The 20,360-nt window shown below is 43.3% G+C and overlaps 1 protein-coding gene across 1 annotated transcript in view; it reads right to left on the bottom strand.

Annotated features, from left to right (window-relative positions):
* Positions 1 to 20,360, bottom strand: part of LOC306779968 (protocadherin Fat 3-like) — a 188,389-nt gene that overhangs the window by 36,971 nt on the left and 131,058 nt on the right. Inside the window, exons 6-10 of the mRNA XM_079272102.1 lie at positions 17,974 to 18,184; positions 14,157 to 14,225; positions 10,494 to 10,633; positions 996 to 1,271; positions 9 to 219 (exon numbers count right to left, since the gene is read on the bottom strand). Of these exons, the coding sequence (XP_079128228.1) occupies positions 9 to 219; positions 996 to 1,271; positions 10,494 to 10,633; positions 14,157 to 14,225; positions 17,974 to 18,184 (907 nt within the window). The remainder of the gene's footprint in view (positions 1 to 8; positions 220 to 995; positions 1,272 to 10,493; positions 10,634 to 14,156; positions 14,226 to 17,973; positions 18,185 to 20,360) is intronic.

Consider the following 20,360-nt stretch of genomic DNA (forward strand, 5'->3'; position numbering starts at 1 on the left):
GTGTCTACCTGCTTCAATGGAGTAGTGTAGCTCTGCGTTCACGCCTTTGTCTTTGTCCAAGGCAGTCACCTGGACCACAGCTGATCCCACTGCTGCTGACTCATAGACTGAGCCTTCATACAGCGCACTGGTAAAGATGGGTACATGGTCATTTATATCCTCCACTTCTATTAGCACACGGGCCAGGTCCTTCCTGTATGGGAACTCTTGGTCCTTCACCTGTAGAAAAAACAGAAAGACAATCAAAAAAAGTCATCCCCCATGGTCACAATGAAAAGTCAGTAAAAGTAAAATCTGATAATTATGTAACTGTTAACTCTAAAATGTGCCCATTGTCCAAAGTATAACAAACACAAAAACAGAAATCCTACTCTTTCACTTTCCTTTCCCACACGTATTTGCCCAAATTTTACATTTTTGATATTAGTCGTTGAATACTGGATAAGCAGATCGGTATAAAAGTATCCTCTTTCCTCTCATAATTAGTTGGAAAACAAATTGAAATGTATTAGCCCATTAAATTCCCCTGTGGAACTACCCTGTTACACTACAATCAGGTCTACATGTTGGCACATACCAAACATAAAATATCAAGTGCAAGTTCCTCCAGGAAACATTTGGACAGTTGTTGTTTGTCCTCGGGAACATGCAAGATTGGGGCGACTGTGGCTAAGTGGATAGCAGGGCCGTCCTTCAATCAGAAGGTCGGCGTTTCGATCCCCAGCTCCGGCTCTGCTAGTCGCATGTCGATGTGTCCTTGAGCAAGACACTTAACCCCAAAATTGCTCCCGTAAGCACGGTGTAGAAATGTGATAGAATCTGAATTGTAAGTTGCTTTGGATAAAAGTGTCTGCTAAATGACTGTAATGTGAAGATTGTCTTTTGTACAACAACAATGCAGATAAGACTGGGACCCCTCCATGGAAAGTGAGGGGATCAAAGAACCACAGCTGTTAGTACAAGACCCTAAATATCAGACAGTGACATAGACTTACAATGACAGTGAGGATGTGCTGGGCACAGGCCTCATGGTCCAGCCTCTGAGCAGTGTAAATGATTCCTAGGGTGGGGTGGATGCGGAACAGACGCATGCTACTTGGGTCTATTGAGCTCTGCAGAGAATAGGTCAACCGGTGATGCTCATCACGGTCCGATGCCAGAACCTGGACCACCTCAGTGTCAGGTGGAGTGTCTTCAGACATAGTGACATCATAGGTTGGTTGGGAGAAGATGGGAGCGTTGTCATTGTTGTCCATAACAGTGATGTGAACCTGGAACACAAGGGGCATTGACATATAGAAAAGGAAGAGAAAGAGGAAAGAAGACATCATTGACTGAGTTGTATTATCCGACTCTTCATAGAAGTTTGTCATGCAGAATAGCTGATATTTTACAGATATTCTCAGTATGAATATTTATAGTCCGCAGTGCACATATTGCAGATATCTTGAATATGAATGTTTCCTCCTCATGCTGATAACATGAACCAATGTGGGCAACATTACATTTCCTACAAAACATGTTTTCTAATTCTGATTAGTTGTAGTGCTGGGCGGTATACCGGTATGCCGGTTTTAATTTCCCGTATGATGTTCATTTTTCATATACCATCATACCGGTGCATAGCCGAAACAACTGCTGTCACTCTTCAACAGGCAGCAAAATACTCCACTTTGTTCGCCGCTAAGAAGGCTACAGTCAGAGCTAGTTGCCTTAACTGTATTGAGAGGGACCCTAGTCATGGTTATAAGTTAACTTTATAACACAACGATTAACAACCCACAACCAGTGGTGGGCCGTCAGGGCCAGCTCAGCCTTCTCTGCTGGCCTAAACAGAATCACAAAGTTATAGCTATAATATAATTTAATAATTTTTCATGAATACACTACATGTATTGTAAGTTTTTTTCGCATTAGCTTATTTTCTCATTGCACAACTGTCTGGCTGAAAGCGTCACACATTTTATGGCTGGAAATGTGTTTCATTTTAACTGAGCATCTTGGTGTTTGGAGCTATGCTATGCTAACCTGAGGGCACCAAAGCACGGCAGGACACTACGGTGCTTTTGAAAACTTTTCTCCACAAGTCTTTTGATGAGGCAGAAAACAACAGCAATAAAGGTGGAAAAGTTCCAAACACTTGGAGAAAACAAAAAATCAAGGAATAGATTGACACCCAAGACCTTCTTCACCACTCAGCCACTGTGCTGACTATACCCCTGATAAAATCTGTAACTCTGTAAGGATTACAAAGTATAAAATAGCAGCAGGAGTAGGATCTGGGGGGGGGGGGGGAGAGTGATATGCACTGTACACACCCAGAAAAAGGAGTCTGAGATCTGAAATTCCTATCCAGAGAAAACACAGAGAAGTGAAGGGAATCGTAGACAGGAGTAATATAATAGTTATATAATATTTAAATAATCTAAATTTAAACCCTGGTGCAGCAGTCGGCCTTCTGTTGCTCAACTGTGGAGACATTCCCTGGCGGCATGACGCCATGCTGGCTCTCCATCTGGGAGCCTTCTTCCCTTCTTATACAGGTGTGTGTGGTTCTGTATCTGTATGAGTGTGTGTGCGAGTAGGGAGTATGTGAACAAAAATATTGCAACCGCTATTTTTAGCCTGTTCGGTCAGGCTAAAAGGTAAAATGATAGAAAGCAGGGAGCTTTATAACTCAGACACCAGTTGAAATACTATCTGTGTGAAGATTTCACGTAAGTCTGAACACTGTGTCGCAGAGGTGTGAATTAAGGTTGCATCATATTGACAGTTTTATAGCAGTTTGATAATTACACACCTCATACTATGGCCTCATCAATGACTACACGCTGACATGGGGAGAACATGCAGACTCCTCAAAGACGGTGCTAGCAAACACCAAAGTACTAGCAAACACCCCCCGTTATCTTGAGATCACTCTTGGGGGAGACAGAATAAGGGTTGATTTAATTGAATTCATGTGTGCTTGCTGTTATTTTACTACTTATTTAGAACATAAGGACTGTCCTCTGCGGAGAGTTCATGTGAAGTCTTTCATGGATCAGCTATTTTGGGGGGCGACAGTTAAATGGGTGAGATATAATTAAAAATGAAGATTTCAGTGATCAAAAAATAAAAAGATTGCACAGAATCTGCGTGTGCATGTCTCTCTCTAGACCAACCTGGGAGCCTCATAATCTACCAGCATGAGCAGAGTGTTTTTGGCAGCAAGTTGCAACTCTGTATTTATTAGAAGTCTGAGGAAGAGCCTGGTTACATTACACGGCAACAAAATACACAAGGCCATGTGTTGCACTGGAACTTCTCTTTCTGTATTGTATATTGTTTTTCTTCTTTTCTTAACACATGTCGGGTCCACATGGGGAAGGTGGCTAAATTAGAGTAAAGTGCTGTCCAATGAGCATACACATACATAATCCCTAAAAACCCGAGATAGAACAAGTACATAACAAGTACTGTTATCTGTTTGTCTGTGCACAATATTTTATATTTCATTGTACATTTTAATATTGTTGGAATCTGACTATATGGCTTTGACATGTGCTGTGGAACAAAGAGAGTCAGGCCTTGCCTTTTTCAAGCAAAGGTTTCATCCTGATTGTAGTTTGATGAGCACCAAACCCCCCAACTCTGAAGAAATTCACATTAGGGTGTGAGTTTTCTCCCCCCAAAAACTATGCGTTCCTGGAGTTACCTGAAAGCACCGCTGCAATCTCATTGGCCGAGGGCCAAGACACCCCAGGACCCCTGTGGTTCAGCCACCTTTCAACAAAACTACCCTGCAACCCCCACCTCAACGCTTTTCCCTTCGACCTCCATCGAGCTAGGAAGCACACTGCAACGTTGTTCCCCTTTTTAACCAAAACCTAGGTAACAGTTTATATTCGCCGGCCGAATTCAGCAAACTGTCTATTTTATCTTTGTTCGTATCCACGAAGCGAACCCTTTTATTCCTGCAGAAGTGAAGAAGCAAGACTCCTTCAGAGAGAGAGAGAGAACTTCCACTCTCCACCAAGCGCCTAGTTTGCTCTGGCCATAAGGACGCGAAAGTCCCTTATCCAGACGAAGCGATTCTCTCCCACCGAGAGAACACCTTCCGCAGCCGCGCTGCCTGAGCCCACCGAAGCTCAGAATAACCCCTCAGAAGAACCCCCCCCCCCAATCAGCACGATTGCATCGTACCGTAAGGCAAAATAGAGTCTGGGCAGAGTTAGAGAGAGTTCCATTTGTGTTTATTTTATCTTGTTTGTGTGCTTAAAGTACTGTTCATTTTTACAACGTGGTGTATGCTTAATAATCGCCGACACTAACGGTCGCTGAGATCGTTGGGGTTGTGGAGAAGTAGCGTGTATTTCATGCTGCCGTTATTTGTGTTGAGATAACGTTAGTGAGGTCGAAGTTGCTTCTCATCAGTTCAGGAGGTCAGAACCGCCGGCTGAGACAAAGAGCCCGGTTCTTGCTCCCCTGGCTGAGAGAGCAATCTTCCGTACTCCCGCGCGGCGCAGAGGATCGTAATCGCTTGTTTTATTTCATTTTGTTTTGTTCCTTTCCCTTCCCTTTTACTAACCCACACACACACATATAGCTTTGAGCTAATCTAGCTACGTGCTTAACGGCTACCGGCACATGTAGACGCCGGGTCTCCTGTTGGCTATCCGCCATTTTGAGTCTCGCGCATGAGAGACGTCACCACGTCCCAACTACGTCACACGTCACTGAGCTGTTACCTCGCTCCTCCCCCTTTCCACACACACACACACCCCCTCTTTTCAATAGTCTGTTGATTTTAGATAGCGTGCTCATGAATGTATAGTTGTTAGTTTCGATATTAGTTGACTAGATCATTAGCATTAGAACATAATAAACTGTTATATTTTAAAGAGCAGCTGTCTGTGATTACTTTGTGCATGCATCGTGATAATAGCTGTATATGTGGTCTGTGCTCGAACTTAAACCTTCACTTTCACTCTGAATGTGTAATAGTACTCAGACTACTGACATTAGTGAACACTAATTATGAGACTGAGTTTATCGTTTGGCTATTGGTCCCTGTTCGCAGGGTGGTGCCCCGTTATTATTAATAATCATTAATAATTGTTAGACATTAATAATTCTATTGATGTCGAGAATTTAGTTTCTTAGATGCTGATAACCCAAACACGCTCCTTTACGTTCCCAACAATATGTTTCTATTTTTTTGCACTGTGTTGATTGTTTAATGTTATGCACAACCATGTAAAACTGCTTGAATGTGCAACATATAATAAACAAGTCTGATTCTGATTCATAGCATGCAAAGCCCAATTTGTAATTGCAGTGGCTGTCTGTGTTCTTGATACTCTGCCACCCTTTTCCATATTTCATAAACACAGATGCTATCTGCTGTGATGTTTGTCCAAGCAGTCGCGGCATCTCTGAAGATAATGCTTGTGATTTGATCAGTAAACTGGAGTGTAAAACCAGACCTTCTCTTCCATTACCATTATCTTCTCCCAGCTCAGATGCTATGGGCTGCTTGTGTGTCATTTCTACTGAAGATACAAGAATCTGCCCTGCTCATTCTCTGTTCAGAGGCAAGGCAAGGCAAGTTTATTTGTGTAGCACATTTCAACAACAAGGTAATTCAAAGTGCTTCACATAAAACCATTAAAAGCATCAAAACATAAGGCAAAAGATAAGGAGATTTAAAAACTATTAAGAACATTCATTGCATTAAAACATTTAAAAAAAAAACAATGTAAGAAATAAAATACAGTAGTAAAATGCAGAAATGCAGGAACTTGATGAATATATTAATTGAACGTGGTTCAATTAAAGGCAGCAGCAAACAGAAAGGTCTCCAATCTTGATTGAAATGAGCTGAGGGTCTCAGCAGACCTGCAGCTTTCTGGGACTTTGTTCCAGATATGTGGAGCAGAAAAACTGAACGATGCTTCTCCATGTTTAGTTCTGACTCTGGGAACAGAAAGTAAACCGGTCCCAGACGACCTGAGGGGTCGGGATGGTTCATAAGGTAGCAGCAGATCAGAGATGTATTTTGGCCCTAAACCATTCAGTGCTTTGTAAACCAACAGCATGATTTTAAAGTCAATTCTTTGTTGGACAGGAAGCCAGTGCAAAGACATCAGAACTGGAGTGATGTGATCCACCCTCCTGGTCTTAGTGAGGACTCGAGCTGCAGCGTTCTGAATCAGCTGCAGCTTTCTGACGGACTTTTTACAGAGACCTGTAAACACACCGTTACAGTAGTCCAGTCTGCTGAAGATAAATGCGTGGACAAGTTTTTCCAAATCCTGTTGAGACATAAATCCTCTAATCCTTGATATATTCTTCAGGTGATAGTAGGCTGATTTTGTAATTGTCTTGATATGTCTGTTCAGGTTGAGGTCTGAATCCATAACTACACCTAGATTTCTGGCTTGGTTTGTGGGTTTTAACATCAGTGACTGAAGCTGAGCGGTGATTTTCAATTGTTCATCCTTGGTACCAAAAACAATTACTTCTGTTTTATCTTTGTTTAATTGAAGAAAATTCTGGCACATCCAGTTGTTGGTTTGTTCAATGCTAACTGCATTAGCCCTTGTATGGGATTATAGTCCCCTGGTGACATAGTTATGTAGATTTGTGTGTCGTCTGCATAATTATGATAACACACTTTGTTGTTTTCCATAATCTGAGCTAGTGGAAGCATGCAGATGTTGAACAGAAGAGGCCCCAGTATTGAACCTTGGGGAACACCACATGTCATTTTAGTCAGCTCTGATGTGTAATCAGCTACAGACACAAAGTATTCTCGGTCCTTCAAGTAGGATTCAAACCAGTTAAGTGCTGTGCCAGAGAGTCACACCCAGATTTTTAGTCTTTCTAGGAGTATGGCATGGTCGACCGTGTCGAATGCAGCACTGAGATCCAGTAACACGAATACTAAACTTCTGCCATTGTCTATGTTTAAGTGGATGTCGTTGAAAACCTTAACCAGAGCAGTTTCAGTTCTGTGGTGCTGTCGAAAGCCTGACTGGAAAACATCAAAGCAGTTATTTACGGCCAAGAAGTTGGTCAGCTGTTGGAAAACCGCTTTTTCAATTATTTTACTTAAAAATGGGAGGTTTGATATTGGCCTATAATTTTTCATCGTTGCGGAGTCTAAACTAGCCTTCTTTAGGAGCGGTTTAATAACTGCAGTTTTTAGGGCTTGTGGGAAGACACCTGGGAGAAGGGATGTGTTTACAATTTGTAAAAGATCAGTGGTCATGCAGTTTGAAATATTTTTGAAAAAGTGTGTTGGTAGAATATCCAAGCAGCAGGAGGATGACTTCAGATGTTGTATAATGTCTTCTAGGCTTCTACGGTCGATTGAATGAAATTGTGTCATGATATTTGAATGGATGTTATTCAGAGATCGGGACAACACATATCCTGTGGTTGGTGTGGAGGCACTGACTGCTTGTCTAATTTTCAGAATTGTGTCAGTAAAAAAGGAGGCAAATTGATTAATGCCCAGGTGGATTGGAGCTCAGCAGCTACCGACACTGGAGGGTTTGTTAGCCTGTCGACGGTAGCAAATAAGGCGCGTGTATTGTTCTTGTTTTTGGTTATGATGTCAGAGAAGAACGACTGCCTTGCATTTCTAAGTTCCAAATTATAATTGCGAAGTCTCTCTTTATAGATGTCACAGTGAACCTGGAGATTAGTTTTTCGCCACCTGCGCTCAGCTTTCCGACACTCTCGTTTCTCTATTTTGACCAGCGTAGCATTTCTCCAAGGAGATCTTTGCTTACCCGAGACAACCTTCACTTTAGTGGGTGCAATGGCATCAATAATATTTTTAACTTTAAAATTGAAGCCATCTACAAGCTCATTGACTGAGAGGCAAGAGAGGGCTGGTGTGGAGGAGAACTTCTGAATAAATAGTTCACTGGTGTTTTCAGAGATGTAACACTTTGTCACAACCTCGGTTTGGACATTTGTGTGCAAGGAGATTGCACTCTCAAAGAAAACACAGAAATGATCAGAGAGTGCAACATCAGTCACAGCAACCTTGGAAATGTTTACACCTTTGGTGATGATTAGGTCCAGAGTGTACCCCCTGTTGTGGGTGGGTCCTGTCACATGCTGAGTCAGATCATAGTTATCAAGGACACCACATAGTTCTATAGACTCTCTGTCCTGGGGATTATCAACATGGATGTTAAAATCACCAACAATAACACAGTCAAAATCACTACAGATTACAGACAGCAGTTCAGTAAACTCATCAAAGAAGGTTGCACAGTATTTAGGCGGTCTGTACATTTTTTAGGAATAAAGCTTGAGTGGAATTCAGAGCCACATATTCAAAATAACTAAAATGACCAAAGGACATCTGCTTGCATTGAAGAGAATCATCAAATAAAATAGCAACTCCACCTCCTTTCTTATGTGCTCTTGTTTCGCTCATGAAACTGAAGTTGTGAGGTGTTGATTCAATAAGAACAGCTGCACTGTTGTCTTGATTTAACCAAGTTTCAGTTAAAAACAAAATGTCCAGTTTGTGCCAAACAATAAAATCATTGATTAAAAATGTTTTTCCTGACAGAGACCTGACATTTAATAAAGCTAAGTTTAATGTGGTTAAAGCTTTCATTGCCCAATTTATTTGGACAGGCTGATGAGGAATGTATGCTAAGTTTGATAAGTTTGCAGGTTTACTCTTGTTTCTTCACTGTCAGGATCCGGGATCCCTGTCTGACCTGTTATGTGTTACCTCTGTTTCCCCTGATCTCCTCTCCTCATGTGCTCTGTCATTCCCCTGTTTGTTATTGTGTGCCATGTGCTCTGTGTTTGTCCTCTGCCTCCAGACACCTCCCATGGCCACACCCTTGATTGTGCACAGCTGAGGACACTCCAGCCGATCACCTCCTGCAGCCTGACACCCCAGACTCAGGTCCCACTAGTGATTCCCCTGTCACTATATAAGCTCTGGCCCTGCAGTCTGGGGTTGTCAGGTCGTACTGTCTTTCACCCGCTTCCACTCCTTATCGTCTTCTGCCTCGTCAGTCCGGCCGGTTACCAATCTGGTCACGTAAGGCTGAACACCGATTCAGTGAAGATCGTTACCTGTTTGTTTTCTGTTCTTTCAGTTTTGAGTGCGGTCGACTTTCCCTCCCGACTCCGGAGGCTACCTGTCCCAGCCTCGGTTGAGCTTCCCTCCCGACTCCGGTGGAGATTATAGGAGTGACTTTAGTTTGTTGGCCAGTTGGTCTTTGTTTTTTGTTGGGTCATTCTGTGACTGCTCCTGCACCGTTAAATAAAGTCTTGGCTGGAGTAAACCTGCTGTGTGCGTGCGTTTGGGTCCACTAACTACACTACCACATAACATTCGCAGCCTCACCTTTCTTTTTCTATAAACTTGCAGGACAGGAATTGAGACGGCTAGCTGCATACAGGGCCTACAGGAACAGTGCATACAGGGACTTTTCCTGGAGAGAGTCATTGGTGTCATTAGCCTTGTAGCCTGGACCCAGAAGATATCAATTATTTCCTTTATCAGGTAGGGGAGACAGAGGATGGTTGTGGAACCGTCGAGGAGTGGAGATTTAGGATCCTGCGACAATGGAGCAAATCTGTTTTGAAGTTGTAGGCTTGGTTGTTGTGGAGGTGTTTTGCAGGTTTTACTTTCCTCAGCTGTCCTTGGCTTTGTCCATCTGGGTGCAGGGGTTGAGGAGGAGTTCTGCCTGTGTGCTAGTGCAGGCCAGCCAGTCGCATCACAAATCTCAGGGCGCTGGGCTCTGCCGGTTAGTCGTCATCCCACATATTTTCTCTTCGGCTTTGCACCGAGAGAGTTCCAGGGAGGACTACCATTTGAAGATTCATTATCTGCTCTCTCCTCCTGTTTCTTGGTAGGCCTGGTTGTGCTAGTTAGCTGTATCTTAGCTTGCATTTGTCCAGTGTTTTGAGTCCATGGTAGAGTGGTATCATTCCCACACAGTCCATTTACCGCCACGTTTACTTCTAGTCGGTGGATTTTTGTTGCCAAGACTGCAATCTTCTGTAGGAGTTTGTAGTAGTCATCCGTGGAGAAGGGAGGCATCTTGCTGCTACTTAGCTTTAACTTAGCTGCTAGTTAGCGTTAGCTAACAATCCAAATAGCTCGACGACTTTCTGGATTTGTCTTCACTCAAACGTTGAAGAGTGATATATCTGGCAAGATATATGTGATATATCTGGCAAATTGAAGCAAGAAAGAGCAAGCAGCAAAGCGACTGCACTCTCTCATCAAGGTCGTCGAAGAGGAATCTTTGTATCTAATGTGATCCAGTCATTTTGGTTCATGGACTGTTTCAACATATGTTTTATGTCTGTTTCCTAACGTATTGCTCAAATAACAATTCATTATGTAAACTCTTCCTTTGTGGCATCTGGTGCATTAGCGTTTTGAATTGCTCCAAAAACAGTAAGAAGGTATAACTGTAAACCAGCAAACAATGAGAGGTTGATGGAACAAAGGTTACCTGTGTGTATGCAGTGTTGGTGCCGTCACTGGCCTGAACCGTCAGGTTGTAGAAGGACCGCTGCTCAGCATCCAGAGGCTTGGCGATGATGATGGTGCCCACAGCCTTCTCTACGTCAAACACGCTGTCGCTGTTCCCACCTGCTCCACGCGAGAGGGAGGTTCAGACAGTGTCAGTCATACAGACAGACATTTATTTACGGACCAATGGTTTTCATTCATGTGCAACCATGTGCTGAAATACCCAAACATTAGTTTGGCTATGACATAAACAGCAGTACATTTGATGTTTTGCCTGTACTCCGCCTGAGCAGCACATGACTGGAGACCATTGCTGCACATGCTCTTCATTGATTTTCTGCGGAGTGTGGGATGGTATAGATGAGGGAGCGATGGCTGCTGACAAGATTAAGCCCCCCCCCCCCGCCACACACACACACACACCAGCTCCGCAAACAGACAGTCAAAGGCACGACATCACAGCAACAGTGAAGCATGAGCACTGGCCATGCAAGCTGCATGAACAACGGGTGTGTGTTTCCCTGTTACACTCTGCTCTGTACACGTAGTGAATGGATTTAAAACATTCGGCCCACAGGTTCAATGTTTGTGTTCGTCCGATCAGCTTCTGTTTGGTTATTAATGAAACGTTTCATTGAATCTGAGCTGCACTGGGTGTCCTCTGAGGAGACAGAATCTGCCACAATCGGCTGTCTAAGTGGATGCCTATGTCGGTGCGTGTCTGTGATGATTGTGTGTGTGTGTTTGTATGTGTGTAGCAGACTCCAAGGGATTCCTCAGCATATCTGTCTAATAAATCCATGACCTCAGCACAGCATCAGCCCGCCACCACTCAAGCCAAGGCTTTCCGTGTGTCTGTGCCCTGCAACATGTGCCTTTATGTCGTCTGTTTGTCGAGCCCATTTGAAGACGCCCAGCTGTTCTTGCAGTGAAGCAGCTCCTCTGAAATGGCCTGGCCGATCCCTTTGATTCCCAGATCGATGGGGTAGTCTGCACACAGCTAACCCATGTCTAGACAAAATGAATAGCGCACTGGACTGAAGTGGTAGACTCAGTCAAGAACTTCAACTTCTTTAGCTGCTGTGACTGGTGGGGAGTCCCAGACGTTTAGACCTACAGTCTGTGGTCTCAGGATGAGTGGCAGGTTAGTAGCACTACTGTATGCACATTCACAAAACGGATTGGGGTTCAATAGCATCTTACATGGATGTGAATACTGTATTAAATCTGCTTATTGATTTCATTTATACTAATTACTGTGGGTTCAACTTTCAACACAGTCAAGTAGCTTAAAGGGCCGGTTTGTAGCATTTTATGGATCTACAGGCCGAAATGGAATAAAAATGAATTAATAGGTTTTTATTAGTGTATGATCACAATCAAACTAGCATTTCGTTAGCTCAGAATGAGTCCTTTATATCTATATAGGAAGTCCTCCATGTTGCACGGCCATGATTCTAAAGTAGCCCAGAATGGACAAACCAAACATTAGAGACCATAGCACCAGCACTAGCTGCATTCATAGTCTCTTCTCTGGTCAGTGTTCCTTTTCTCACAATGCACGTAAAGACATCCGCAACCTCGCCATCATTTTAGATTTTTGTCTTGAAGCAAAGGAGACAGAAGTTGTTCAGCCCTGCTTTGCCCAACTAAGATCAGGTCATTCTTTTGCTCTGCACACTTAAAAATGCTCATCCATGCTTTTATCTCCTCCAGACTTGATGATTGCAACGTACTTCTTTCTGGTATTCAGCAGGCGGAACATCCAAAAGGATCCAAAGTAAATAGAAAATGCTGCCGACAGGTTTTTAACACGTACTAAGGGAAGCAACCACATCACCACATCCTCGCTGCCTTTCACTGCTTTCCTGTGAGTTTTAGAATTGATTTTTAGATATTGCGGCTTTCTTTTGCTAACTCCTTATGAACCTGATCCTCTAGCAGGGACCATAGTGGTTCCAAAATCCCTTTAGCGGTCCTGGCCCCTCAGCTGTGGAACTCCATGCCTCAGTATCCTCCTTTAAATCTCTTCGTAAAATTCACTTTGATCTATGCTGTAGTATCTGTTTACATGTTTTGTTGTTCTTTATATCCTTATCGTGTTTACTTTTTGTGTATTGTGAAGAACTTTGTAAGTTTGTTTTTGAAAGGTGCTATATAGGTAAAGGCGAGGGTTCTGAGAAATACCTCGGCATGACCACAGTTCTTCACGCTACCGCAGCCTGGGAATGGGAGGAGTGAGCAGAGGGCTATTCGGTTGGTTGCAATCTGCAACACTAATGCCACTAAATTGTACACACTGCACTCATATGTAATCTAATTATTTTAGTTATATTCTGTACCTAGTTTTTGTTGGTTGCACATTTACAATGAATGTATAAAGACTATATTTGGCCTCAACAGCTGAATGTAAACCTATTAACAGGAGCCCATCTGACATCCACAAGTTTAGCTGTTTAAAATGAAACCTAAGCCATGACAGACAACAATAAACACAGGCTGATAATCTGGGCATTTAACCAGATCAACAGTCCTGACCCATGGTGTCCTGAGACATGGTGTCCCGAGACATGGTGTCCTGACCCTGGTGTCCTGACCCTGGTGTCCTGACCCTGGTGTCCTGAGACATGGTGTTAACAGGACAAAAGCTGCACTGCTGTCAGACGGACCGGGGCGGATTCTGGACATAAATATGAAGAAGCCTTAGTGAGCGCAATGCTGTTCAAACAGACACAAGAGTACATGTGGAAATGAATTGACGTTTTCCTGAATTGGAGTTCAAGCTGCTCTGTTCTAAAATTGGTTTCCTCTGCCTCTCTGAGCCAAGTTCATACAGGCTCAACTGGACAGTTGTCTCACTACAGAACATGGACTCAGACAAAAACAAATGTTTTATATCTTTAAGTAACAATATTTTCTTCCTTCTTGCCCAATCACAATCAAGTATTCTCTGTGGCTGTCATGTAAGTAAGTGATAATAAACAATTAAGTGTTCTGATATGAGAAAATATTGGAAGAGGCAAATGCTAAAATACACCAACATAGGCAGCAACGCTAGTTTCTCTGTAAAGACCATATTCAGATATGTAGACTGCAGGGGATTGAACCACAGACCTACTGATAAAACCACTCCATCTCCTGAGCCTCAATGGTGGCGAGTCCTCTGACCCTCAGGACACCAGCAACGTCTTGACATCCATCACTTATTAGTCCCACACAACACATGCTCATATTTTTACAAAAGTAACAATGTGAGAGAATTAAGAAAGCTGTCACCCATTGTTGCTATGGGAGCATATACAAAAGGTTGTGATATATTTTTACCAAACCTTCATCCCATCAATGAACCTTGGCTGCAATTAAGTCCATAAATGTGAAAAACATACACACACATTGACACAGGATAAACATTAACATTAACACAGACACACTCGTCTTCTCGGGTGAGCTTTGTGGTTCATTCCCCATCGGCTAACCGCCTCCAACCCACCAAACACAGGAATATGTCAGCAGCACCGATAAGAAGCACAGGGGGGGGGGGGGGGGGGGGGGATGAGCATCAATGAAAAAGAAAAGGAAACCAAAGAAAGGGAAGTAGAGGGAAGACAGCTAACAGGGGTAGTGGAAGTTGGAAACGAGATACCTTCTGAGGAACAGTTCCTGCCACAAGCACTCTGCAGTATATAGAACATCTCACGGAAAGACCTGGGACCTTCCAGGCATGAAGCATTGAGGAGAGAGAGGAGAGAGAAGGTGAGACAGGAAGGACCGACAGGCTGGGGGGGAGGAAGACAGGAGGATGGCGTAGTGAGCAAAGGAGGTGAGGAGACAGACTGATGAGACAAGACAGGGACAGCAACTGCTTCTGCTGAGCTGAACCTCTGTCATATTATTGGTACATGGGCCACTGAAAAACAACATTGTAAAGTCTGAATTACTAATATTGTCATATTAAGAATTTAGTCTTCACATACGATTTAACGCTAATTTATGTGAATTTAAGTTCATGCCAAAGGAAAGTGTTTAATTTGCAACACATTCTCAGTCAAATAACGCAGCTTGGTCAGTGGCATTAAGCTACAAACTGAGAATATTTTTCTTTACGGCATATAAATATACACTCGTCACATGTGTCTTTTCAAAAATATATTCTGACTGAAGGCTGAATCAAAGTGTCATCGTTTACTTTTGGTTCTTCACAGTAAATGAACAGCGGCCTCCTGGATGACCCGTCCACCTCCCTCCCTGTGTGGACTCTCTCAGCCTTTAAACTACGTCAGCTGCTCTGCCTGTGATGGTGCGTCGCATTCACACACTGACCAAGCTTGATGCCTTGGGAGAGACCTGTCTTCTTTTCTTTGGACAGAGAGACCACTGATAAACATTATTTATAAAATGGACTTCGCTGTTATCACATGCAACCTGTTTTGCAATTTTGACGTTGACAAAAATGTTTCTTACAATCCAAACCAGTCATCTGCTGATAAGGAGACAAAGACCTGCCCTTTGCTAAGATCTCAGAAGAACAAATATTCAATGACGTCAAAATAAAAACCTGTCACAGCTCTTTCTCACGATAAATTATTTCCAGTTATTTTATACTTTATGCTTTGAGCTTTTTCTCAATACATGCTCTAATGCTTCATCATGACCAAGCCACGATTATTGTTATTCTGATATGTTTAACTGTGTATGTACACTTAATATTATATGTATATGTAGGCTTTACATTCATTATAAATGTCATCACATTAAATTAATCACATATTAATGTGATTGCATTTAGTATTCATAAATACAGATGTGTACATACATATATTTTTCTATATGTCAATTTGATCTGCATATTGCATTATTGGTTTTGCACACACATAACATTTATTCACAGTGTTACAGTGTAATGCTAAATGGCTCCTGGGAGGTTGACCAAATCAAAGCTTATTGAGAGAGCGAGAGATGAGATGAGAGAGATGAGAGAGATGAGATGAGATGAGAGAGATGAGATGAGAGAGAGATGAGAGAGATGAGATGAGAGAGAGAGATGAGAGAGAGAGATGAGATGAGATGAGAGAGATGAGATAAGAGAGAGATGAGAGAGAGAGATGAGAGATGAGATGAGAGAGATGAGAGAGATGAGAGAGAGATGAGATGTGAGATGAGAGAGATGAGAGAGATGAGATGAGATGAGAGAGAGAGATGAGATGTGAGATGAGAGAGATGAGAGAGATAAGAGAGATGAGAGAGATGAGATGAGAGCGAGAGATGAGATGAGATGAGAGATGAGAGATGAGATGAGAGCGAGAGATGAGATGAGAGCGAGAGATGAGATGAGAGATGAGATGAGAGCGAGAGATGAGATGAGAGCGAGAGATGAGATGAGAGATGAGATGAGAGAGATGCGAGATGAGATGAGAGAGAGAGATGAGAGAGCGATGAGATGAGAGAGAGAGAGAGATGAGAGAGATGAGATGAGAGAGAGATGAGAGCGAGATATGAGATGAGATGAGAGTGAGAGATGAGATGAGATGAGAGAGAGAGATGAGAGAGAGAGATGAGATGAGCGAGAGAGATGAGAGAGATGAGAGATGAGAGATGAGATGAGAGAGATGAGATGGGAGAGAGAGATGAGATGAGCGAAAGAGAGAGATGAGAGAGATGAGATGAGAGAGAGATGAGATGAGAGAGAGAGATGAGAGAGATGAGATGAGAGATGAGAGCGAGAGATGAGATGAGAGATGAGAGAGATGAGAGAGATGAGATGGGAGAGCGAGAGATGAGATGAGCGAGAGAGATGAGAGATGAGATGGGAGAGAGAGATGAGATGAGAGAGAGATGAGAGAGATGAGATGAGATGAGAGAGAGAGATGAGATGTGAGATGAGAGAGATGAGAGAGATAAGAGAGATGAGAGAGATGAGATGAGAGCGAGAGATGAGATGAGATGAGAGATGAGAGAGATGAGAGCGAGAGATGAGATGAGAGCGAGAGATGAGATGAGAGATGAGATGAGAGCGAGAGATGAGATGAGAGAGAGATGCGAGATGAGATGAGAGAGAGAGATGAGAGAGCGATGAGATGAGAGAGAGAGAGAGATGAGAGAGATGAGATGAGAGAGAGATGAGAGCGAGATATGAGATGAGATGAGAGTGAGAGATGAGATGAGATGAGAGAGAGAGATGAGATGAGAGAGAGAGATGAGCGAGAGAGATGAGAGAGATGAGAGATGAGAGATGAGATGAGAGAGATGAGATGGGAGAGAGAGATGAGATGAGCGAAAGAGAGAGATGAGAGAGATGAGATGAGAGAGAGATGAGATGAGAGAGAGAGATGAGAGAGATGAGATGAGAGATGAGAGCGAGAGATGAGATGAGAGATGAGATGAGAGAGATGAGAGAGATGAGATGGGAGAGCGAGAGATGAGATGAGCGAGAGAGATGAGAGATGAGATGGGAGAGAGAGATGAGATGAGAGAGAGATGAGAGAGATGAGATGGGAGAGAGAGATGAGAGTGAGAGATGAGAGAGATGAGATGGGAGAGAGAGATGAGATGAGAGTGAGAGATGAGATGAGAGAGGTGAGATGAGAGAGATGAGATGGGAGAGCGAGAGATGAGATGAGCGAGAGAGATGAGAGAGATGATGGGAGAGAGATGAGATGAGAGAGATGAGATGAGAGAGATGAGATGGGAGAGAGAGATGAGATGAGAGAGAGAGATGAGATGAGAGAGATGAGAGATGTTCATCGAGTGTGGGCTGATTTGAGCGCACAGTGCATGCATCACGGCTGGGGAACTGTCAGTGTATATATAGTATTGAATAGCATTATAAAACTAATGGAATTAGTACAAAAGTACTGATTATTAGAATTATTAAATCACTTTTAACACACCAGAATCGTCACCATATATAATGCGTAAAAATTGAGCTTAGAGCACTGGGCATGACATAATCTTGTTAAGCCGTTCAAGTGGGTGAAAGTGAACTTTGACGGCTCCAAGGGATTTAAGTGCTCAACGTAGGGCATTTCCCATCTATAGGGGAATGTCACACTGGCTTTAAAATCTGTCTGAATGTTCTTTATTGAGAGCTAGCCAGTGTCGCCTCTAAGCAGAGACATGATGAAAGGAACTGAATAAGTCATGAATAACACTTCTAAATAACACTTAATCTCTTAAAGGGAAAGTCTTTCTGACAAAAGAGTCTCAGGAAACATGAAGATACTTTTGTTTAGGTTTGATTCTGAATTCAATCCACAAGAGTTCTCTATAGACTGCTGTCTACTGTTGTCATTTCCTTCAGGATATACAGACCTGACAGCTGGGGAAGCTGTCACCATGGTGACTGGGATGGGCAGAGCATAACAGATCATGCAGCAAGGCCACAGTGTCTGAGCTGCACCTCATACAAACACCAACACACACCCGACCTCACACAATAGTGAAAGAGGAAAGGGAGATTTTACCTGTGACGTCAAACCACAAGGGGGCGGAGCTCTGCTGCAGGGACACCACACCCACAATCTCTGCCACCTTGTCATTCTCCATGACAGTGAAATTATAGAATGGCTCATCGAAGAGCACTGGGACAGTTGAGGGAGGAGATCGACGAATCCACTCAATGTGCAGGCGAGCTGTGGAGGATTTCTGAGGACGCCCGTTGTCTGTCGCTTTGATCTGAAGAGCAGTGAGATTGTAAAGTAGAGGCTCACCCAAAAGTCAGCCACACTGAAATAGCATACAGAAAATAAAGACGCATGGATATTTCTGGGTATTGAAATTCATGTTTTGATGCAATGTGAAGGGATATTTGGCAACCCCAAACGAGCAAGTCCATTCCAGCGGCCAATGTTTTCTATACCGCTACAGCAGGGATTCCCAAAGTGGGGTGCGCGCACCCCTGGGGGTGCGCGAGCTGCCTCTAGGGGGTGCGCGAGAGGAAAAGTGTAATGGCGGTCTGATGGTGTAATAATATTAAATATTAAAAAAAAATGTAATTTTAATTTAAAAACTGTCAGGTGGGACATCTGAAGCTATCAGTCGTAAAAGAGGAGAGGGACAGAGAGAGAGAGAGAGAGGAATCGGAGGCGAGGGGAACGGAGAGGTGCGTTGGGAGAGACCGGGAGAAGAAATCGAGCCAGAGTCAGAGGAAGATGAGACGGCGCAGACTGGGGAAAAAAAGAGGCAATATGATGAAAAGTATCTGTGTCTGGGCTTCACTTGGATTGGCAACGCAGATTGCCCAAAGCCACAGTGCGTGGTGTGCAGTGAGGTTCTGGCTAACAGTCTGAAGCTCTTATTTACGTCGCCACCTGAACACCAAGCATGCCAGTGCAAGTCAAAAGCCCCTTACATTGTTTATATCGAAATTGGAGGAGTTACAAAACAGCCAAAAACAACTGGAGTCTCATTCATGTGTTGGTCTATAAATGACGCACTACGGGCTTCATATCTGGTTACAGAATAGCGAGAAAGGGGCTACCGCACACAATCGCCGAAGACATGAGCTTGCCAGCTGCCAGAGAGATGGTGGAATGTATGATTGGGGAGAAAGAAGCAAAAAAGTTGGACATGATCCCGGTGTCCAACAACACTGTGTCGCGCCGCATCGATGCTTTGTCCGAAGACATCCTGGCTACATTAGTCGCTCATTAATTGTAAATTAAATGTGATAATCTGCCTCTGAGCCTGTGCGTGTGTGCTCGCATCCGTATTGCTCTTTAAAAGTGACGCCTTGTGTCACTGAAAGTTATTGAAACTTTGTTGCAGTGTTTCAAGGCGTTTTCACACCTTCAGTTCGTTTGCTTTGTTGCAGTTGCTCCTTTGTTCGGTTTGTGTTCACACTGCAACATTTAACAGCGGACTAAATCTTGTAAACAAATGCCACGCGCGAGCAAACTGTTCTCTCATTGGTCCGATTCTTATGCGGCTATGAAGGCTTAAATGGCTCTGTTGCTTCTTTTTTTTTTATTAAGGGGGGGGGGGTGCGCGAACCCGGTCGGGATGTAGAAGGGGGTGCGCGGCCTAGAAAGTTTGGGAACCGCTGCGCTACAGTATGGTGACAGTTACGAAACGTGAACATTTATTACAAGAGTGTGCAGTCTGCTGCATGTGCTACACATTCATCATGCAAATCTTTTTGCCAAATTGATACATTTTCAACTTAACAGATCCGCCTTTCTGCCCTGAAAAATCACTCGGTATCTTTTTGCCTATGTTAAAAGTTGACTCTGTATGCATTCAGGCCACCTCTGAACTCATCCCAGCATCTTACAAATAGCAATCATAACAGACAGTTCAGAGCCTCACAACTTACATGCCAATTCCAACATCCTCTATGTAGCGAGGCAGACGGTGAGGATGAAGAGGTCGGGGGGGCTTGATGCTATGATACTATGTAGTCCTGCCCCACCTCCTCCCTCTCTCTGTTCGTTTTGTGATTTAGGCACATTCACGATTCAAGTACAGAACTGAAATAATGAAGGTCTTGAAACTAGATTGTGACTCTATTTAAGAATCTAAATCAGGTAATTAAGCAGCACCCAACTTAATGTCCTTATCTTGATATTGTGCTTTAGTTGTGTGTATTCCCAAAATATAATTTCAGTTCAATTACCACAAAGCAGTTGACACACAATAACCCTGCAGCTTTCAGTGTTTGCTGCGAGTTATAGGGCCTTAAATAGAAATCCAGAACCAAAATGCGTATCTTCTCATCAGGCAGGTTTCTTTCATGAACTGAACTGCTATTAATGCCAAATATAAGGAGAAAACACACAATCCACGCATTCCTAAGATGTAGAGGCATGAGAATTCAACAGACATTCTAGATGTTGAAAACGTGTCGGCAGTC

Source organism: Melanostigma gelatinosum (assembly GCF_949748355.1).
Source record: "Melanostigma gelatinosum genome assembly, chromosome: 7".
In the NCBI taxonomy this organism is placed as follows: domain Eukaryota; kingdom Metazoa; phylum Chordata; class Actinopteri; order Perciformes; family Zoarcidae; genus Melanostigma; species Melanostigma gelatinosum.